This window comes from Solanum verrucosum, unplaced genomic scaffold, assembly GCF_900185275.1.
Source record: "Solanum verrucosum unplaced genomic scaffold, falcon-dt-bn FXZP01000102.1, whole genome shotgun sequence".
In the NCBI taxonomy this organism is placed as follows: Eukaryota; Viridiplantae; Streptophyta; class Magnoliopsida; order Solanales; family Solanaceae; genus Solanum; species Solanum verrucosum.
In genome coordinates, this window is record NW_026019930.1 from 845,884 (window position 1) to 868,194 (window position 22,311).

At 35.1% G+C, this 22,311-nt stretch overlaps 3 protein-coding genes across 5 annotated transcripts; 1 reads left to right on the forward strand and 2 right to left on the reverse strand.

Annotated features, from left to right (window-relative positions):
* Nucleotides 1-858: 858 nt before the first annotated feature.
* Nucleotides 859-7,175, forward strand: LOC125828238 (metal tolerance protein C4). 2 transcript variants are annotated; one of them, XM_049507556.1, is made up of 13 exons: nucleotides 859-1,376; nucleotides 1,481-1,535; nucleotides 2,565-2,697; nucleotides 2,795-2,850; nucleotides 3,203-3,317; nucleotides 3,413-3,470; nucleotides 3,583-3,701; nucleotides 3,778-3,897; nucleotides 4,446-4,547; nucleotides 4,623-4,695; nucleotides 4,774-4,841; nucleotides 6,485-6,545; nucleotides 6,621-7,175. In XM_049507556.1, the coding sequence occupies exons 1-13, from the start codon at nucleotides 1,070-1,072 to the stop codon at nucleotides 6,743-6,745; spliced, it is 1,392 nt and encodes a 463-aa protein (XP_049363513.1). In that variant the 5' UTR covers nucleotides 859-1,069; the 3' UTR covers nucleotides 6,746-7,175. The 2 variants fall into 2 exon arrangements, with proteins under 2 accessions (XP_049363513.1, XP_049363521.1); XM_049507564.1 differs by lacking the exons at nucleotides 6,485-6,545; nucleotides 6,621-7,175 and adding an exon at nucleotides 5,728-5,903 and having other exon boundaries at nucleotides 893-1,376.
* A 216-nt stretch (nucleotides 7,176-7,391) lies between these two features.
* LOC125828283 (protein MANNAN SYNTHESIS-RELATED 2-like) lies at nucleotides 7,392-11,899 on the reverse strand. Of its 2 annotated transcripts, none has more exons than XM_049507597.1 (6): nucleotides 11,597-11,899; nucleotides 10,912-11,020; nucleotides 10,741-10,811; nucleotides 9,670-9,755; nucleotides 8,164-8,743; nucleotides 7,392-7,977 (listed from the first exon to the last, which is right to left on the reverse strand). In XM_049507597.1, the coding sequence occupies exons 1-6, from the start codon at nucleotides 11,690-11,692 to the stop codon at nucleotides 7,699-7,701; spliced, it is 1,221 nt and encodes a 406-aa protein (XP_049363554.1). In that variant the 5' UTR covers nucleotides 11,693-11,899; the 3' UTR covers nucleotides 7,392-7,698. The 2 variants fall into 2 exon arrangements, with proteins under 2 accessions (XP_049363554.1, XP_049363562.1); XM_049507605.1 differs by having other exon boundaries at nucleotides 10,741-10,808; nucleotides 11,597-11,843.
* Nucleotides 11,900-14,309: 2,410 nt separating this feature from the next.
* LOC125828311 (uncharacterized) lies at nucleotides 14,310-18,688 on the reverse strand. Its single transcript, XM_049507627.1, has 7 exons — nucleotides 18,276-18,688; nucleotides 18,095-18,157; nucleotides 17,184-17,320; nucleotides 16,723-16,760; nucleotides 16,576-16,621; nucleotides 15,348-15,512; nucleotides 14,310-14,698 (listed from the first exon to the last, which is right to left on the reverse strand). The coding sequence occupies exons 1-7, from the start codon at nucleotides 18,644-18,646 to the stop codon at nucleotides 14,517-14,519; spliced, it is 1,002 nt and encodes a 333-aa protein (XP_049363584.1). The 5' UTR covers nucleotides 18,647-18,688; the 3' UTR covers nucleotides 14,310-14,516.
* Nucleotides 18,689-22,311: the final 3,623 nt, after the last annotated feature.

Sequence of the window (22,311 nt, forward strand, 5' to 3'; positions counted from 1 at the left end):
GAGAAGAACAGATGAAGGGGAAGGAGGCGCAAGAAGAAGAAGAAAAGAGGTGGGGGCATGGGGTTTGGGATCTGGAAGAAAGAAAAAAGAGAAAGTAAAATTGAGACTTTTAAAAATAAAATAAAATTTCCACATGTCATATACCAATTCGTTTATTTTTCCACATAAGAGGCGTCTGGATGTACGCACTTAAAATGCAGTTTTGAAAATATAAAAAGTGTCAAAATGACACAATGAGGTTTGACATGAGGTGCTTAAAATGAACAAAGCCTAGTTAAAGTGTCCAAGTGAAAGTTAGTGCCAAGTTTAGGGGGCCACCGATGGGTTAGCCCTTTAAAAATCTATCTCATAAGGGTCAAATGAGAAGTTTAAAGTTAAATTAGTTTCAAATAAAAAAGTAGGTAGACTCAAAATTTAACACATAAATTGAAACAATTAGAGTATCATTTTAAACACAGTAATTCATGGAGCATAAATTGTGTAGTAATTTTATGACCTAATTCGCTAGACGTAATCTTAGAGAACTTTTCGTCTTGTTCAACATAAGTGCGATAAAAAGTAAGTTATGTCTTTTGCGACATAACTTGTAAGTTCTAAAATTGACATTTATAGTTATGCTTTTTTATGACATAACTCGTAAAATTTGAACTAAACTTTTGCTCTATCGCTATAACTTGTCATGTCTTTTTAAGGTATAATTTATATTACATTATAATAAAAAATTATCTATTAGAGTATTTCAAATTTCAAAGTCATGGACATTTATGTGAATGACCCAACGATGGTCCATTGACAGGTCGAAGGCCAAGTCCAACAGCCCAAACATAGTTAATTCACGAAAATTGGGAAGGGGACAACGCTTTTAGGAAATATGCTTCTCTTTACCCATGGAGAATCTCTTGAGGGGACTTTCCGATTCCACCATTGATGACTATCCTTCTGCAACTCTATTTCAATGCAATGAGTTTTGGAGTTCACATTCATTGCAAAACCTCAAAACCCTAAAGCCTTAGTGAAGTTCCGAAATTACTTTTGCTCGAGTATATAGTCTTTTGTTTCTCACGCATTGATGCCTACTCCTCGCGTTCTCTCTGCTCTTCGCTGCTATCGCCATCGTTATCAAGGATCGTATTCCCTCTCTGCAGCCCTAGATAAATTTGATTTTGATGCTTTTCACACTTGCTCATCTGAAATCAAGGAAGAAACTAAACCTCATTTGGATGCGTATCATAGATTTCAATGCAATCCGTGTTCAAACTTCAGTGGAGGTCAGGGGCCTTCATTCGCATTGCGCAGTATATTCTCGGTTAATTCTTCGCGAAATGTGGTATCGTGTTCGATTTCCAGAATGAGTAGTCACCTGTTCCTCAGCCGCGGTGAGTGTCCTTTCATCATAACTCAGATACGAATTCCGGAGCAAAATATAGCTTTACCAATTAGAGTTCCTATGTGTAGTGTTTTAGAAAATTGCTCTTTTCAGGTTTGATTACCAGAGCTAAGAAGATAAAGACAATAGAAGTGGTGGATGATCCTGGGTAACGTGTGTTGTTCTCATCATATATGATGTTCCTTTTGTTTTCTTTTTAGACACAATTGAATAAATAGCCTTACTGTTTCTTAGAAATCTGCAAATTTAACCTTATTATGTTGTTAGCATAACAAGTCCCTCATCATCATTCCATATCCCTTCCCGTAGGACAAGGGGAAAGATAAGCAACAAATAAAAATAACAATGGACTGTAAGCTCATGCTCCCAACCCTGGTGGGCATGATAATCAGACACCAATGCTTGTGAACTATAACAAGTTGACAAACACATTAGTCGATATCAGCACAAGTAAGTCCAAACATCACCGTTTTAGAAGAAATATTGATTAAAATTACATGAAATGAGTTATCAGTGTCACATTACATTAACAGAAAATTTAGGTTAAATTGTATATTTGACATGCATAAGAGAATATTTGTGCAGTTGATATTCCTAAAGAAAACTTACTTTGGGATTTGGACACAGCCACTATGGTACTATCTTCTATGTTCCACTGGAACTCAGTTGTCTTATTGCAAGTAATTTAATCATCATTCAAAGGTGTTACTCGGGGAGGTGATAATTCCATATTCAATCAAGTAGCACTCAATAACATTAAATGGATTTCAACATGTTTGCTTAATTTGGACTCCATTTGGTCAGACATAGTAGTGTTTCACATAGTGTTCAGGAAAGCGAGCGCTTCATCGCTTAAAGCGAAGCGATGCGAGCCTTCTACGCTTCACAGACTAGAATGAGTATGTGAGCGCTTCATCGCTTAAAGCGTGAAGCGGGGCCTTATCGCTTTTTTCCGCTTCATGCTTCCCTGAACACTGGTTTCACATAGAGTGGTGGAAATGACTTCACTATCAAAGTGATTAATAGTTTCTCTAGATTAAAATGTTTACATCAAAACCTTATCCTGTACAATCGTGGCAACCTACATTGACTAAAAAAAGAAGATATTTCTTAGCTAAAACTATGAATCTATATATTGTGTCACCATGTAATTTGTTCCTTTTTTTAATTTCCATAGCCAGCGAGCAGTCACAACAGCGTTATGGTGCAATTTTCTTGTCTTTTCCCTGAAGTTTGGGGTCTGGTTTGTCAGTTCCAGCCATGTCATGCTGGCTGAAGTTGTGCATTCTGTTGCGGATTTCGCAAATCAGGTATTGCACATGTTTAAAACTAACTTGGCCTGGTATGAGCCAAGTTCCATCTTTAATATTTCATCAATCAAACAAATCTTGATTGCTTGCTTTGTAGGCGCTTCTTGCTTATGGTTTAAGTAGCTCCAGACGTGCACCAGATGCTATCCACCCGTAAGTCCCAATACCTTGACATTGCAGACATGCTCCCCCCTCCCCCTTTCCTTCTTTTTTTTAAAAAAAATTCTATTGTATTTGAGTAAAGCACACCTGTAGATATAGCAGTATTTTCTTCCATTGCAAATTGAAAATATTTACCACTGATTTGGTGAATGTGCAGCTGTATCGTACAAGATATTTGTTTTTCAAATATATGTGTTCTGGTCAAAGCTTTAACAACAATAAATCGAACACATTTTGATTGATTTGGTCTTACACCGATATAGTGGAAAAGATTTTTTATCTGGTGACGTGTATCCGAGGCTTAGAGGCTGATGAACTTGTTGAACTTATTTTATCATTTCAGATACGGCTACTCCAAGGAAAGATTTGTCTGGTCTTTGATATCTGCTGTTGGTATTTTTTGTCTTGGTTGTGGTGCTACTATAGTTCATGGAGTACAAAACTTGTGGACTACTGAGGTACTTTAATTGAAATACAGTGATCCATTGTCTGTTGTTAAATACTGTGCATTCACATCAACTAGAACTGTATTCTTCCTATGTATTTGTTTCAGCAACCTACAAATATTGGATATGCAGCACTGGTGATTGGTGGCTCATTCATTATAGAGGGTATGAATTCTTCTCTAATAAATACAAGTAGTTAGAATGTTTGTTCCTTTTATGTTTTCTACCACTTATCTCACTCTCTACATATTCTTTCCGAACCCTGGATTTCTTTTAGGTATTTCTCTCGTTGTGGCTATTCAATCTGTCAGAAAAGGAGCTGCTGCTGAAGGAATGACAGTGAGAGATTACATTTGGCGTGGTCATGATCCTACAGCTGTAGCTGTCATGACAGAGGTGACCAACATGCTTTCTTGAGCTCCTACTCATGATGTCTTTGTCAGTGATGTGTAATATGATGTTCAATTTGTAGGATGGTGCTGCAGTTACAGGTCTAGCCATTGCTGCCGCATCACTGGTTGCTGTAAACGCCACTGGAAATCCAATTTACGATCCCATTGGTTCCATTATAGTGGGCAACCTCCTGGGAATGGTATGTGATGCTAAACCTTGAACTTGTCCTGAAATTCAGGCATTGTAATCTGTATGTATTTTCAATGTGTCAGCATAATTCAAAAATGATGATACCCCACATGAATGAAATGATGATTTCTTAAAAATGCGAGTTCATGAATGAAATAAAATATTAAGTATAAGAAAATGGATCAAAATGCAGCAGGATAGATATTGATGATTCATATAGCCAATTCTAGTTTAGATAGGGATCAAGTGGTTGTTGTTGTTCTTAGCTCTTGTATCTTGGTTCTGAAGTTAATACTGGGGCCGAAGTAACTTGGGTGACTGTGAATTAGCATATAAGAGAGATGTTGACTGAGACAAGTGAAATTTGAAACTCGTCTCACAAAATGGTTTCCAGTGTTAGTGATGCACTCTATGTGATACAACGACTGATGACATGGATGACTAAACTTTGTTGTCAGTAATAAGTGTCTGATGCCTTTACGTTCTTTGCTTGTCATCTCAAACTTAAGTTTTGGAAAAGGGGAAGATTATTATGTGACAATGCAATTTGAAATGCAGGTTGCTATATTTCTGATTCAGAGAAATCGACATGCTTTGATTGGTAGAGCAATTGATGACAATGACATGGACAGGGTTCTTCAGTTCCTGAAAAATGATCCAGTATGTTGATTCTTGATCGCTCTACTCTGCTAACCTCATTGCCTAACTAAACCATCCAAACTTTACTTGCTACAGGTTGTTGATTCCATTTATGATTGCAAAAGTGAGGTGATTGGGCCTGGGTTCTTTAGGTTTAAGGCTGAGATAGGTGATGGGATCTGGTTCTTCATTTCTTTTCTTCAGTTTCTTTAAGGTACACCTCCTAATATGTTGTTTTATATTGCAGACTTCAATGGCGTAGTGCTGGTTCAAAATTATCTAGAGAGAGCTGGACGTGAAGAGTGGGCTAAACAGGTTATTAGTTTCGCATGCTAACTTCTTAATTCTTCCACCACACCACCTCTCATTGAGGTGAGGGAGGGAAAAATGCATCTTGTTTTTGCATTTCAGTAGTGGACAACATCAATGGATTGATAGAGTCCTTCATCTTTCCTAAAATAGAAGACACTTGATACATCTTTATCATGCCAACCTGGTGACAAGTCTTCGGCCCTACATTGGTGTTTCTCAAGATGACTTGTTTAGGAAGATGTAATAAAAACTCAACATAAATTCTTAGAATACAATAATCTATAGGATAAAGCCAAATTGGAAAACAAGTGAGGGTACAGGTGGATCTGATGTGCATTATTATAGATAATGATTCATCATATGAATGATATGAAATACAAACATGTTCACTTGTTTGTAACACACATACATTAGTTTGTCCTGGTTTGTATAAAATTCTTTGAGTTGGCATGGTTGATTTGACTTGCATAGTTTATTCATAGTTGCAGAACAATTTGAAGTTTTGGAGAAGTTGTGTAATGAAAAATAAATTCATGATTAAAATTTTAGCTACTCTATTAGATTAGTTTTAAGTTCGTTTATTGGTAGTTGTAGAGCAATTTGAAGTTCTGAAGAAGCCGGTGTGGTGAAAAACAAAATCATGATTGAAATTTTAAATATTACATGAGTTTTAAGTTTTGAAACGTTGCAGAATTGTTGGGTATTATTATCTAAAGAAATATGTTGCATATTTTGGGACATCCTTATATAAAAAGATCAAAATTATTTTGGTAAACGATGGATGAAAAGTGCTAATTTGTATGTTTCTGCATCATGTCTGTGTGTTTGTGCTTCATAGTTCAAGTAACGGCCTCCTGTACCGTCAGCTGTTCATCTTTCCTACTTACAGTTGATCATCATCTGCAAGATTCTTTAAAGCCTATTCTCCTAGAGATGAGTTGTATCCTTTTATGTAGTCATGTCATTACCAGATAAAAGAGCTCATTTTTAAATAACTACATGATTTTGGCTCAATTATCTACTTCATTCCGGATTTGTGGTATCTGCTGCAACTCTGCTAACCTGACCCAGCATGGGACTGATATTACGGATGAATTTTATCCCATCCACAACAAACTTTTTGGCTTAAGTTGTTTGTTTCTATCCAAGAAAATCCGAACTATTTGATTAAATCTGTGGAGCGTAGAGTTTCACCAAGATATTTAACACACACATGTTTGACAAATAGTGTTCCAACCATATGCTAACAGCTACAGGTTTAGCAATTAATCTTGCCGAGGATTTCACTTTAAGATTGTATCTGTCCTTGACATGGAAACCTGGATAGAACAAAGATATTATGCTTCATTGATGTAGGACTATCTGCAAGTTTCTTGACCCTACTTTTTTGCTTTTTTTTTTTTGTAGTGATGTAATATATGCTTGGCACATAGTTCATTTCTTGCTAATACATTCTTGAAGTTCAGTTACTTCATCTCTATTTGATTATGCGAACATTGATGACATATTTCTTGAATTATCACAACTTAAGCTTGAAAAATGAAGACCATAAATATTATTTCACTTTCTTCTTCACCCTTGAGGACATGTTGTCTACAAGCATTATTGATTTGTAACATCCAGTTATTTTCTCTTTTCATATTTAGTTTCGAGAGGCTTCAGAGCAGAAGGATGATGCAGCTTTACTGAAAATGATGTCAATATATGGTATGCCTAACTTTGAACGTATGGTTGTGAATTGCACATGTTAAATGCTATGAACTTTCTCTTCTTTCTTGGCAGGTGAGGAAGTTGTCACAGCACTAGGGAGTGAAGTTGATCGGCTAGAAAAAGAAATCCAGGAAATAGTTCCAGGCATTAGGCATGTGGACATTGAAGCCCATAATCCAATTGTGCCATCCCCATGAGTATATAGCTTAATAAAAATATTGAGCTATGCGTTGACTTCTTGTTCAAATTATAACAAAATGGGATACACGATTGATGAATTCTGGGAATATCATTAAGCTTGGATGCTCCCAAAGAAGCTTTCTCTACACCGACAGCTGCATATAACTCGTTTGAAGAATTTGTCATTTCAGTGTAGGGGATAATGATCCTCTGCTTGTATTTTTCTTGTGAGAATAGAATACAAGCTTTTAATCATTTCCGGCTACAGTTATACTAGTGCAAAGAAACTCAGTGACATGAAAGGCGCCTTGGAGAGATTAGATATCCATTATTAGCAGTGTAAAGAACGGTTCCTGGTTATTATTCTCTACTATCAATTGTTATTATGTAATATATGAACATTAGAGACATCAGACAAGTGATAATTCAACAGTGCCGATTTTTTTTACTTTCCATAAACTTATATGCTAAAGGCAAAGCTTAATATTTAGAATTAGTATTAGTCCTAAAAGTGATAAATATTACGAATCCACGGGCATGACAAACTTAAATATTGATATGATATTCTTTCAGAATAAGAACTGTAAATGGTAGTGTTGGAGAAGACGATAGATTTTGAGATAGTCATTGAAGCTTGTCTATATAGTACATGATGGCAGCGCATAAATAGAAGGTCATAGGCTATTTAATTGCACTACTTATAAGGGAACGCTCCAATCTCCATTGATTGGAATGGAGTTGACAACAATCATAACAAAAAAAATTCAACACCCCAGAGTTTTTGTTTGAAATAGCTTTACTGACATGTAAAAAATAAATCTGCTCTACAAATGCTAAATTCAACATTCGACTATTTGTGGCCTGATCTTTTCCATCAAAACCTCTAATAAATGGTAGGCTTAGGGCAAGGAATACGTAGAAGAAATCCCATCTCAACCTTCTGCATTTTTCAGCCTTTCTTCACAGGGAGCTAGCAGAAACATGAATAGGCGAAGTGGTTCTTCTTTGAGACATAATGGGATATGTAATCTGTTAAAGCAGCAGAAGAGCCAGGAATATCAGCTGGAACAAGTATCTGTGTCTTTCCGGAAGCAATTCTCTTACCAGCCACATTGGCATAAAAGAGGCCTGAAATTGCTGGTACGAAAACATCACTCTCAGAACACATGTAGAAGTCGATTACTTTCTCCAGTTCAGAAGACTCTGAGTCGAGAAATTTTGCCTTCTTGTCAATGGGCATTATGCTTTCCTGCAGTCGTGTTTTCGGAGGAGTAAGCAACACAAATAGTAAAAGCACACATGGAGATACATGGAAGCATACAGATTCTTTTACTTCCTAAACATACAATCGAAACTTAACTTATCATAATCCAAAATCTATGACAGTATAGCAAAATATTGTGAAACAGTAAATACAATAGTAAAGAAACCGGACCTTTGTATATGTTTTAGGAAAGAGATCCTTCAATGCATCAAGGCTGCTATCCCACCTTGATTGAGTCAGATATAGAGTTGTATCCTTGTTGAAACCAACTTTTCTCAAGAACATACCAATCTCCTCTGGACCATAGCAGCTCTTTGATTTAAGAGAACTGTCACCTTGGCAACTCTTTTTCTCCAATATATCAACCCTCAGATCCACTGCAATAAACTGTCCTTTTGACTTTGCACTCAAAGTTCTTAAGCGCTCCACCATGGACTCAACTACTTCATTAACTTCTGGTTGAAGCTCTAGAGTTCCAAACATTGACATACATGCAATTGAGTCGATATTACTCTTCTCTTTCGTTTTTTTCATGTTCACTGAAGGAAAGTATGTTGCCAGCCTTATGTTTCCCTTAGATGTGAAAACTGGTTCAATGTTTTCAGCAATATAATCTTCAGAAACCCTATTTGGAACCTTCACAACAGCAAGATTTCTTGCTGAGACTTCAGCAGGCTGAGTTGTTGCTACTTTGACCACACCATCTAGGCTTCTCACGAAGTGTTCAACATCATAGATGTCTTCAAAATTCCTGAAAGTCACAAATGACCTTCATGAATCTTCAAACTCTGGGTGACTAAAAGTGTGGACCTAGATGATATGAGAACTAACGATAAAAATTCACAGATGATCAGCAGTACTGAAAAGCCGTTAGATTTTGAAAGAGCTCTTCAAATATTCAACAAGCTCAATATAATTCCAGCTTCCAAAGGTTATAGTTCTACAGAAAGAAACTTCAACTAGGAATGGCTCATGAAAATCATATCCAATGTCTGCCTCAGGATTCAATCTCCAAATTACAGTTATCGGAGACAAAAGAATGTAGAAAAGTGTCTAGAGTCTGCTAGGGCTTTAAACACAATTAAATCGCTTTTCTAAAACAAAGGCAACACAGACACATAAATAAGAAAAAATATTAAGTACAAATAATAATCATATGAGCCAAGAAAGAGAAAAGGAGCAGTAGGAGACGAGAAAAAAATTGGTAGAGCTTTGTGCCATGTGCACGATCTCTTTTAATTGGTCATTGACAAGCTCTTCCAAGCTGGGAACGACAACATACCCAATGTACTGTTTTGGGAGGGTAGAGTGTATGCTGACCTTACCCCTACCTCAGAGGTAGAGAGGTTGTTTCTGATAGAACCTCGGCTGAAGGCTCTTCCAAACTGGGAATGGAGTGAAAATGAAAATAAGGGAGATGTAAGAAAATAAATAAAGGAGATCTTGCCCAAAGAAATGCATGCAGTGTCTTGACTCATGAGTGAGAGCTTAGTTTCCATCTGGGCATATCAGGCACAAGAAATATGATGTTCCACGGGTGTATTGAGAAAGAACAATTCAAGTAACCTTTATGAATGTCAAATACAGATTAAATTCCTTAAATAGTTCTCATTTGAAACAACATTAAAACTCTACAAGAATAACAAGAGATAGGGAAAACGCATAGAGAACACTGACCTCTTATCCCCAGGTTTGCTCCCTCTGATGTCTGGGATTACAAGAGTTGCACGCAGATACCTCGCTACTATAACTGCATCAGCAATCTAACATGCCAGTTCCACACAGAATAAGACAATAGAAGAGAAGACAAACATAGACGCAGCTCTGTATAAGTCTAACTCATCCTACAACATTTACAAGAATCTGCTCTTTGCTGGCAGCATAAACAGAAAGGCAAAGTGATGATGTAATATAAGAAAGTGCCAGATATTCCTCCAAGCTAATAGAGAAATAACCATGATATAAGGAATACAGCAATATCAAGTAGTGGTTTAAAGTTCAGTTTCTATCCCATCCAACCCCTACCCACTGCATGTTGGCATAAAGAAATGTGATTGGAGACAGAAACTGTAGTCACAGTGAATAACCACATCTCAACCAAGAAGAATGAACATCAAATATGGATTAAAGAAAGACCCATCAAAGTAACTATGCGCTTAGCACCCCTACACAGAAGAAATAGATACAATTCATATGACCACTTGAAATATTTGAATGGCCTGGAATCTAGAGCACCATACACAATCATTTCAGATCAGAAGCAAACAGACCAACTAAAAATGTAAGGTGGACAAGTAATCTTAGACGATTACCAATACCCGCAGAGTGAAAAGAAACAAATTCTCAAGTGTAAACGTAACCAAAAAAGCAATAAAATGGATGTCCAATGTAATTTTTCCACTTTAATAGCTAGTTATGCCTCATCTACTGTAGTTTTATAAGGTTTTCCCAAAAACATGAAATGCGACAGTGTTGTGCTCCTTTTACAGTTTTCAACACTTGAGTAGGAGATAGACTGGTGCTGAGTCCTGCTGTTGAATGTCTCCATGAATCATCCTAAACATTAGTAAATTATGTACAACACAAATAAAATCAAAAGCAAACTTGTAGATACCATTTGCAGCAAACAAATGCTTGACTATAAGATAGAACCTAGAGTTTGCAATTAGTTTGTCAAGTAAATTGCAGGTAATTATCCACCTACATACTGCTATTTGATAAACTCAAGATCTAACACTAGTAAGATACCTGAGAGACATGATATTCAGGACCATTAGTAAGTGAGAAGGTAACAAATCCTTCTGATTGGTCAGCTTCTTCTGTTAAGAAAATCATAGAATAAGAGATGTACAAATTGCTTGAAAGAAATTAAGATAGTAAAAGATAACCTTAAGAAATCGAGATTATTAAACCACTCACGGGGAACTGGTTTAGTCCAACAAGGCTTTAGGGATTCACCACCCTTCATCCAAGGGCCATTTCCCAGGCTCTGCTTGCTGGTACTATGGATAGATATATCAGAATCCACCTTCATCGAGAGGAAAAGGATCAAAAGAAATCAGAAATGTCCAAACAATTAAACAAAGAATATCACATAATCAAATGTTGACACTAGACACTGTTTTATCTGTTTTTGGCATAATCTTATAGAATCTCTAAATGCAGAAATTAATTAGATAGATCATTTTTAGCCAAGGCTAAGCCAGAAAACACGGGATCTTTCAGGAAACTATGAAATCAACTAGGTAACAGTAGTGAAAGTTTGCTGCAACTGCCCGCTGAAAGCTGGTGAGAATATTTGTTGATTGAAAATACTAGAAGCTTTTCAAAACAAGTTAAATACTGCATAGTTCGATTCATTTCGAACAATATAATGAAAACATAATGGATCAGAGCCAGAACAAAATCTAAAGCAGCAGTAGAACAAATAACTCAACAAAGCCAAAAACAAAACATCAATCGGCCAAAAATGGAGAGCAACAAGTGTAATTACGCAGTTGGAATAGCCACTAATGGAGATGTACAAATCCACGGTACAAAAAGGAACATAACATCAAATGAACTCAAAATCAAATAGTTAGAGCATGATTATGATAGGAATTACTGGATAAAAGTGATCCCTCGTGATCATGTTGCCGAGCATTACAAACATAGTAACAGTAAGAACACCAGCAACAATTTGTCTCGGATCCACTGCCATATCTCACGGATCCACAAAAGCTCTGTTCACAAGGAATCAAATATGGAAGAAGTTGAAGGTACACTGTGCACAGAGTAACATAGAGCAGCAACTTCACAGTGAAAATGTGTATTAGGATGCTGAGTTTTATATATAAATGATTAAATTACAAGCAAGAAAAACTAAAAATCCGGCGGGACAAATCACCACTTTTGGTAATTAAGTAGAATTAGCAGCAAGTGTAGCAGTGCTATTTGTTGTAAATTTACCAAGTTGGATTAATTAGGGCCAATCAGGATAAGGACAGACTGACTGACAGAGTGGCGCTCCCACTTTTTTTTTTTTTTTTTTCGACGTTCATTTTTCTGCCACCGACACTTCTTTTGAAAACGATTCAGCGCCTAAACACAACGCCGTTATCTTTCCGGCCCAAAATTTCGTAGTACCGATTGATCGGGTATGAAGTTTAAAAATACGAAAAAGACTTTGTTAATTTACTGAATTATCTTTAATTTTAGTTGATTTTTTTTCACGATAAAATGTTAACTGAGACTCAATAAGAAGTAAATAGAGATGACCAAAAAAGATGGAGTATGAAAGAAAATACTCATTTTGAGCATATATTATGGAAAATGAAAGAAAAAAAAAAGGTGAAGTTATGACTTATCATGTGCTTCATCAGATAATAAAAGGTAATCCTACTTTTGTTTTCTTTGATTTTTAATTTTTTTTTAAATATCTTGTGTTTTATAGTAAATCTTTTTTATTTAGTTTAAATGTGTAAATATTGTTCAAAAATAAAATCAAAGAACCTAGATCTGCTTATACACTGGCACTCTAACCTTTCATTCCTCTTTAGACAAATTATTAAAATCGATCCCAATTTAATGTAAACACTTGCCTTTTTAATATGTTCAGAAAGAGAGTGTAATTTTTTAATAATTAGAAATAACTTAATTTTATATGCTTATTTTATCCTTAATAATGGGGCGTTGCAATACTATTATTGTCTAATAGCTTTTATAATAATAATAATTAAGTTTACTATTACCCTGTCGGTAATTTTCAGCTAAATAGGTCAAATTTATTTTAGATCACAATTTTTTTAAAATATTTTAAAAACTTTTTCTTATACCTAATCAAATAGTGTTTTTATATAAATAGAGCGGAAAAGAAAGTGAGTTAATCTATCATACTCTCTATTTCAAAAAGGAATCATAAACGGTTGGTGTACAATGATCAATTTTTTTTTTGTCTCAATCTGGATATCGACTTATTAGTTTTTTTAAATACATTTTACATAAATTAGAATCTACAAGTTGTCAAATTAAATAATAAAAAAGTACATTGTGCAACAACATTATGATAAAATGTAGTAATTTAAATTCTAATAATGTCATGTAACGTGGAAAAAACAGAACAATATCTACCCACTAGAGGTGCACGTCATCTCCGGCGTTGGATAAATGAAAATTTCAAAAATCCTACAATTGTTGTCTAGAAATTAAAACAAATAAATAAATAAATAGGTTGAAAGGATGGTGAAAGAAAAAATACACTTCATTTATTTCAGTATCGTATTTCACTTTTACACGTTTTTAAAAAAAATATTAATTTCAACAATTTTATCCTTATGATTTTCTTTATTAAATATTTATTCTATTGAGGTGTTTGAAGTATTTAAAAACAATTAATAGTATCAAAGACAAAATGATTAAATTTTTTTTATCTTAAACTTTTAAGATAACAAATAATTTTAGATAATTATTTTTAAAAAATAAAAACAAATAGTATATCTTCTCCTTCCGCCCACTTTTATTTGTCATGTTGCACTTTTCAAAAGTCAATTTGACTAATTTTGAAATTTAAATTAGATTACATTAATTCGATATTTTTTTAAAAAAATTAGATATTCAAAAACTATACGATACGTACAATAAATTGCAATTTTTTGCATATCAATATGATGAAAAAATACATCGTAAAATATTGATCAAAGTTCTTATAGTTTGACTCTAAAAAAGAAAACCATGACAATTAAAAATGAATGAGGGAGTATCTATTTTTCTTATATCGGACAAAGAGAAGAGAATATAAAAGAGGACGAAAAGAATGGAAAGGTTGTTGAGTGAGGTTGATTGGCCGCCTCGCACAAGATTGGCGCCTCATGAAAAAGGTTAGGTGTGCGGATTTTTTAATTCTTCAACACCCTATTTCATCAGTATATTTAGGTAAATCTAATATCGAGTGAAATGAATGTTACTCTGATTTCATGTAAAGTAGATTTCATATCTTAAAAATTAACTTATGAAGAAAAAATTGTCCAAATTCATAATTTTCTCATCCCATTGATGTGGGGACTTAACAAAGACATTATAACTTTTGTTTCACTCCCCATCAATTATTCCTTTGATTGTATAACAACAAATGTTTCTTGTACTCATACTATTTCCTTTCATTTAACTCTATGTTTGAAAAAGGAAAAAAATCTTCTAGTTACATCACATACTTTCTATGTTATTCCAAGCTCCAAATGTGGGGAAATATCCTTTCTTTCTAGAAATCAATCAAATCCACCACATTTTCAACATACAGTAGATTACAACTAAAATTCTTGTTATATGTTTTTTTTCATTCCAACTTCAATGTTTCATCCATTTGTTTGAAAAGTAGAAATAAAACTAGTTTTGATTTTTAACCAAACCAAACCGTGAACAGTGCACAAGCATCCATGTAGAAGTGGCAATAGAAAGAAATGAGACTACAAATGACAATATGTACACTTGTGAAACTTACATACCAAAAGATGGTCAAAGTTAACAAAAGAGTTGACACAACAGAACAACTAACTAGCTGATTGTGGCTGAGAAGATAAATACTCTTTCACCATCAAGATTTCACTACACAGCTTTTTAGGGACTTGTTGTAATGCTTTTCCTTCTTGCCATGCTTGCCCTACCATCACTCCTGGCCCGGCATGACGTATATATATGACTATCTCATCGTTAAATGGCCATGGATGCTCCGCTGAGTTGTTAAAACACCTCAATTAGGTAAGTAATTAGACTGCACTAAACGAAACAACAAAGAAAGCTAGGCAATGCCATATCAATGCAAAGGAAGAGGTTTCATGAAATTGTATCTCTTTAGTAGCAACTTCTATAATAACAATCTAATCGAGAAAGAAACCTACCAGCATCTCAACCCACCCCTTTTAATTTTCTATGGGATTTTTAGAGAAACAGAAGCACTAGTAGATTTGGTAGCTGATAGTCAGATAGGACAGTGAAAGCAAGACAAGCATTTAAAGGTGTCCTAGGTTGACATACACAAACTTCATGCATACGATTATTATTGATAATATTCGTCTCATAGAGAACATAGTGGGATCATAGGGTCCATAAAAAAATTTCTGCCAGGAACCGACTAGATAAGGTTTTGAACTAGTAAACTTGACAATACAAAGGAAAATGAAATCCAAACAACTACGTATAGGACTCACTACCAAGCCTGGTATTTCAGGACATGTAAATCAGTAGGGAAACAATTGTTTAGGAATGGCTAGGGTAGATAGGCCACTGAAGTTGAAGAAAACGAGGGCTATTGGGTAATATGTGGTTTGCATGAGAAGCTGTCTAATCCTCTTCAACAAGAAGCCTGATGCAATAATTCTCACCTGGCATGGGGAAACCATGAGGAAAATCAGGGAGATCCAAGATTCCATCTTTGAATTCATATGCTAAATCACAAGGCTCTTCTGTAGACATCACTTCTTTGAGTTCATTAACCATAAAGTACAAAGGAGAAAATGAATTTGAGAGCCCAGAGAAAACTGATTCACCTGCATAATGTGGATGATTGGTTAGGAAAATATACTAGGCAAATTAATTGTGCAGTAATCATATCATGATTTAATCAGTGGTTAGTGTGGAACCTAATAAGCTTATTGCATGTTGCCTGATTCTAATATATTGTTCCTGACCATTATCAGACATATATTCCCTCCATTTTCATTTTGTCTTTGTTTGACAATTTGACTAAGGCACGGAGTTTAAGAAGGCAAGTAAGATTTTTGAATCTTCTCGTCCTAAACAAAGGGTGTGTTCAGTCAAATGTTTTCGATTTTTTCCATGTTTGGTTGGTTAAAATTTTTGGAAAATATTTTCTCTAAGAAAATAAGTTCCTTAAAATGAGGAAAATGACTTCCCGAGTGGAAAATAGAGAAAACAAGTTCCACAAACGGCATTCTATATTGATTGTGGCCGTCCCACCGTCCAACCCACCTCATCTTCACCCCGTAGCCCACATCCCAACCACCTCACACCCTACCCCACTCCACTTCCCATAATATTTGTCTAGTGTATAATACAAATGCTTTTAAGAATAATTTTTTTTGCTTACGTACCGAACACAAGCAAATAAGTAAGAAACCTACTTATTTTTCTAAAAACAGTTTTCTCCATTCTGAACACACATTCTAAATATGTGGGCAATGTATCAAAATACCGATTGAATCTTGTGGTTTTAGACATGTCACATGGGATGTTGGAAGAAAGAGTTACTAACTATAGTTAGTGACATCCTTTTTTAAATGGACAAAAACGCAAAGTAAAATACGTAAATTAAAACAGAGGGAGTTATCTGAGATTGCAGTCTTTGTAATAATAAAGCAACATTTCCAAGCAAGCATGACACTCAACTTATGAACAGACAAGTAACAAACTGCGAAAGAGTTCTCATGATTACAACTGAGTAACAAAATGCAAAAGAAATCTCAAGAATATACAGAGTAACAAGATGCAAAAAGCTTGAAATAAACAACTATCTTCTCTGGAGAAGAATTATTAAAAAAGAAAAGAAGAAGTTGTTTGCACGTAGCTGAAGATAGCTCCTAATTAACTTACTAATGAGTCGCCCATATGTCTTCCCATCACCAGCGTAAAATACAACCTGGCATAAAAATTAGTTCATGAACTCAAGTATTAGCACCAAATTACCAGAGTTGAATTCCTTCAAAAATCAGTTCAAAAGACACCAGTTAAGGGGGCAACCTTTTTGAAGAAATTTAACCAAGCAATCTGCAGTGGCCCTGTTCACATTTCGAAGTATCTTAAAATCATTCACCAAACATTGAATTGAAAATGACATACACTGGTATGTTACTAACAGCTAGTAGAATACAGGTCCCTTTAGAGAAGTAGGTCAGATTTCTAAGGATCTAAAGATCATATAGCACAAGCTGCACAACCATCAGACTCCCTCTATGATTACCTCAACCCAAATCAAATATGTGAATTATCAGTCAAACTCCCTCTGAGTACATGTGATTTCAAAATCTGGTATCATCTAATTGCTTGAAACTTCATATGCTAAGGGCAAATAGGAGAAAGATCAGACAACCAATCTTGGCTAAACGTGGAGAACATTTTATCATGGTCCAGAATTATTAGAAACATAAATCAGAACATAGAACTATTTGGGTCATGAAATGACAAAAATCAAGATAAGTAACCTCCGCTTGTTCGGCACTTCCAAAATTCAGCAACTGTATCACTATTTCCAGTTGCTAGCAAACTGGATGCACTTTTCTCTACCAGTTTTGAATTATTGTACCGTGTGCCAGCTATCTCCCAAGCTTGTGAAATCAACCTGCTTGAAGTTAAACTGAGGATATGAGGAGATATTGTAATACCATCAATTGTCTGCTATGTTACATTACATAAGCTGACTGTCCCTAGGATGGGTTATATTTAAAAGAGACATAAAAGATAAATCTCTTGAAGTGATAGTTTGAGGTGTAAAGATATGTAATGAGCATAGCAAGCTTCTCAGTCGGGGGAGGAGGAGATAATCATGCTTTTGCATATAGCTAAAGATCCTCCCCACTTTAAACAATTGTCAACATAATCACAGTAGGTATTCTATGATTCTACAAGCTAATAAAATCCATAAAAGCAAGTCTTTATCATAAATGTATAATAGCCATAGATCACAAAGCAAAGGGATGTCCAGAGGGGCTTAAATAGCAGGGGATGTATGGCGCATAATATCTCAAGATGTCTAATTACTACGAATGCAGTAAAGAAAAGACACATATTCCCTCCAATTTATACAACTAATGTTTACTTTCCTCTAATCAAATGTTTCATAGAATAAACTCTCACATCTTTCAAGAATTCAGATTCATTTTTGTTCAAATCGTTCAAATTTAACCAAAATGTTTTGCTTATGACACTGGTCTCACCTAGGCCAGTAACGTAATACTATCATCTATTCTTATCAATATAGTATACAAGTCATTCTATCCTATTAAATTTCATACTCAGTCGAATCATACAAAAGGGACAGAGGGAAATATTCTCTGCTTCATGAAGCACAAGTCATAAAAGCAAGAGAAAAAAGGAAACCAAGTAACATACAGACCTTGGGTTAAGCAAGGCCAACAGCCTGTGCCGCCTTTCCTCCGGAATATCCTCAATTTTCTTCCTAACCACAACAACAAATGACAAATAAAAAGATTAATGAGACTTAATGATTTTTTAATTGCTAAAATGCACCAAATTTACTAATTGTCTATCAAAGCAATTCAGTAATAGTGGTTCACCAGAGATAAAAGGCGGGATTATAAGAAGATGGGTCCAAAGGAATAAGCTCCATGGGGGGGTCAAGGAAGGTGACTACATCCTGTTCGTCCAAGTACACTATCTTGCCATTCGGTAAAACTTGGTAGGGTTTTTCATCCCACGGTGAGGCAGAGCTGGAGAATGAAGACGAACTTGCCCGTACGGCGGCGCTGTGGTTCGCCCGACGCGAAATTGACAGAGACGTGCCGGACGGAAGAGCTGAGCCAAACTTTGTGGAACAGAAATGGGAAGCTGGCTGCCGATTTTTGCAAGTGATTATTTTGGGGGAGAAGACCACGAGGCTACGGGCGCACGCCCTCTCTGGTGCAGCTGTTGCTTGAGGATACTGCATTGTGAAAAGCCCAGGTTTAGCCAAGTGAAAGGTAAACCATTGTTACTCGAGAAAATTGAAGGAAAGGAATTTAAGTTTTGAATTAACTATTAGGGGTCGTTTGGTGTGAGGGATAATACCAAATAGTCCCGGGATTAAATTATAGTACCGCTTATTTTGTTGTTTGGTTGGCAAGTTCGGGATAACTTATCCCGGGATTAATAATTAATACCGGGATAAGTTATCCCTCTCTTGGGGTGGTATAGTAATCCCGGGATAACTTATCCCGGGATAAAATAGGTAAATGACAAAAATATCTCTTTCAACCCTTTTGTTATATCACTTTTTACATTAATGAAGGGCATTTTTGTAAACAAATAAATTGTTCTTAAAATTTATTATTTTGAATACAACAAACCAAACACTCAATAAAAAATAATCCCAACACAACTTATCCCATCATAACTAATCCCAACATAACTTATCCCAACATAATTTATCCCATCATAACTCATTTTCAAACCAAACGACCCCTATAGTGACTATATTGACCAACAAAAGGTCAAACATACTTAAATATTAAATTAAGTTAATTGTGGATTCAATTGACATTTTCAAAACTTTTCACCCCCTCTCCCCTCAAACGTGAGACCCTCAAACGTTCTCCTCTCTCTCGCGGCAGAAAACTTTTCATACTTTCCAAAAATTAAAAATTGTTTCGATCGGGACAATCAATTTCTCCAGCAACTTTCAACTTCCGATGGCCGTACTTTGAACTTTCGATTCTTCTATTCTAACCATCCAAAAGGAACAACAATTTGCAAGTAAAGCTTTATTTTTTTGAAAAAAATTAGGGCCTTCTAGTTTTTTTTTTTTTTAATAGCTTTACAATTTGTATATACTCTTCCCTTAAGAGTTGCCTAGGTTTTGTGCGATTCATGTTGAGACAATGAAGTTTTTGCTTGTTTATGCATTAGGAAGTGGACCAACTGATTGTTCTAGGAAGAGCAAATCGACTAACCCCACCCTATGCTTTAGGACAATTTTTGGCAAGATTTGATTTTTATTTGTTTTTTTTGTTTTTTGGGTTACTTGGAGATTGATTTGGATTAGTGGGGTTAGTTGATAATTTAGGTGAGATGGGGAAGAAAAGGGGTTTACCCAATTGGGTTCCTGATGGGTGGAAGGTGGAGGTTAGAACACTCAAGAAAGGAAAGAAAGAAAAATTGTCCCTGCTTTCTTGTTCATTCCTTTTTTCTTAATCTTACATTTGTTTTTGTTTTTGTTTTTGTTGTATTTCGCTTTAGGGATGATAAAGATTGATTCATTTTGTTCTATTCATTTCTGATCTTCCATTGCAATTGTTATTCTTGGCTTAATCTGTACTAATATGATATAAAATCATAACTTTGCTTCCCATAACTATTTACCTAGTTGTGTAACTAAGGGCTATTACTTTGTGTCTTCTCCTTGTTGGATAAATTAGCAAGCTTGATGCCATGCTTCATCTATATAGATAAACTAGGCAAAGTAATTGAACTTAGTAATGGATACTTTGTTGAGATGCATGCAAGCTGATCCAAACATCACTATTAGAAAAAAAGAAAAAGAAAGGGCAAGTTTTGGGAGTTAGTCTTCTTGATCTAAATAAGGTTTTAACTGAAGATGTGCTAGTTTGCTTTTATGGCTGAAGTAGGTAAAAAATTCAACATGTACTTTTTTTTTGAACCTTATAATGTCTAGACAATATAAGTATATGAAATGTCCTAGTTCTGATAAAAAGTTGATCTTATATTTATCTTTTGAAATTAACTACATTAGGGCCTCCCCTGTTGCAATAGATGACCTATTTGTTACAACATATGGGTTATTTGTTGCAACAAGTGGATTGTCTGTAGATTATTGTATTATGTTGAATTTATTAAATTTATTGCTATCTTTTTTTTAATGATGCACAAATTGATTGTAAGTTTTTTCATTTTTTCTATTTGTAGATAAAATGACTTCCAAAAGAAAAACAAGTGAATCGATCTCTGATAAATCAAGTAAAGTAGCTAAAGTACAAACACCATTAAAATAACTTGTTGTATGAAACAGAATGAAATATGAAAATTGTAGAGGGGGAAGATAAAAATAAAAAATGAAGAAGAAAAGGAAATAAATGATGAAGATGGAGATGATGAAGAATCTGAAATGATAAAGAAAATGAGGAGGAAGTTGAAAAAGAAAGTGAGGAAAGAGATGAAGAAGAAGGAGATGAAAATGAAAGTGATGAAGGAGATGATATTGAAAGTGAGGAAGGAGATAAAGATGTTGTCAAAACTTTTAATATTGACAAGTTTCAGGTAGAGATGCCTATAGATGATCCTACAAATTTGACAGGTGATTTTGTTGTAAAATCAGCCATGGGCGCCAAAGTTGATGCTTTTAGAACGATATTGATGAATGAAATGTTGGATGATTTCTTTAAGTCTAGCTGTTTTGGATACTTTCTTGATCTGCCGGAGGCTAACAATGCACGATTTCAAATGAGCATGGTGTATGATCTTCTCAAGCGCAGGATCAAGCATAAGGGAGATGATGATGATGCTTTGGAGGATAAGAACAAGAAAATGAATGAGATTTAGATAAATTACTGTGGCATGCCTGTTTGTTTTGGCATGAAAGAATTTACCATAGTGACTGGACTGAGATGTCATCCTCCTTCTGACCCTCTTCCTAAAGTTGAACGCTTAAGAAAACCAAGAGAAAAAAAGATATCTAAATCAGTCAAGGTTGGCAAGAAAGGTAAAAAGCCAGTCAACACCAAAACCAACAAAGGCAAAGAAAAACTAAATAATGAAAATGAGTTGTTAGCTATTATTGGACCTAGTTATAAAGCCAAAGATTTGATAGAAGATCTTCAGAGCAAAAAGGTTTTGAAGAAGCACAAAGAGCAACTGTGCTTAGTTTGGTTTGTGCATGTTATTTTATGGGCTGAAGACATCAACAATGTCATGGTCATTTGCTACTGTTTTGCCTTCTTCCAATAGATAGTCTATTTGTTACAACATATAGGCCATCTGTTGTTGCAACAGATGGGCCATCTGTTAGAAATAAAATATATAGGTAGATATTACAATAAATATTTCATCTATTATAATTTATAGATTAGTTTTAATATAAACTACTTTTATTTATAGATTGTACATTAATGGCTTGTCCCCACAAAGCAAAAGATGCAAATGCCATTCTTTTTAACTCTAGAAATTATTGACACAAAATCAGACCCTACAGTGGATCTGATAAAAAAGAATTGGTTGGAGCAACAACGATCAAAAGGGAAGCACATATTGTTTCCGGTGATGCTACTGATGTTGCAATAGATGTTGGTGTTGATGTTGATGTTAATGTTGGTGTTGATATTGGTGATGCTGGTGCTAAAAGTGGTGGTGAGCATGTTGATGATGTTGGTGGTATATATGGTGGATTCAACCCTTTCAGTGGACATACCACATCTTTTGCTCCTTCTTCTAGCTCATGTTCTGCATGTAAATTTGAAGAATGCAAGAACAAATAGGCTCAGTTAATATCTACTGGTGAAGATGTTAAGAAGTCTCTGATGCTCTTACTAGTGCTGTTAAGAAATTGATATCTAAGAGAGGTATTATTTCATCAAGAAAAAATTCGGAGCCATTCACACCATT

Excerpts from the sequence above, each read along its gene's own strand:
- LOC125828311 (XM_049507627.1), bottom strand. The coding sequence starts at position 18,646 with ATGCAGTATCCTCAAGCAACAGCTGCACCAGAGAGGGCGTGCGCCCGT. Across the intron at positions 16,761-17,183 it reads GAAGTGCCGAACAAGCGGAG|GGCCACTGCAGATTGCTTGG; the intron begins GTTACTTATCTT and ends AAATGTGAACAG. Across the intron at positions 15,513-16,575 it reads GACATATGGGCGACTCATTA|GTGAATCAGTTTTCTCTGGG; the intron begins GTAAGTTAATTA and ends CACATTATGCAG.
- LOC125828238 (XM_049507556.1), top strand. The coding sequence starts at position 1,070 with ATGCCTACTCCTCGCGTTCTCTCTGCTCTTCGCTGCTATCGCCATCGT. Across the intron at positions 3,318-3,412 it reads AAAACTTGTGGACTACTGAG|CAACCTACAAATATTGGATA; the intron begins GTACTTTAATTG and ends TATTTGTTTCAG. Across the intron at positions 6,546-6,620 it reads GAAAATGATGTCAATATATG|GTGAGGAAGTTGTCACAGCA; the intron begins GTATGCCTAACT and ends CTTTCTTGGCAG.
- LOC125828283 (XM_049507597.1), bottom strand. The coding sequence starts at position 11,692 with ATGGCAGTGGATCCGAGACAAATTGTTGCTGGTGTTCTTACTGTTACT. Across the intron at positions 10,812-10,911 it reads TTGGACTAAACCAGTTCCCC|AAGAAGCTGACCAATCAGAA; the intron begins GTGAGTGGTTTA and ends TTTTCTTAACAG. Across the intron at positions 8,744-9,669 it reads AGCAAACCTGGGGATAAGAG|GAATTTTGAAGACATCTATG; the intron begins GTCAGTGTTCTC and ends TGTGACTTTCAG.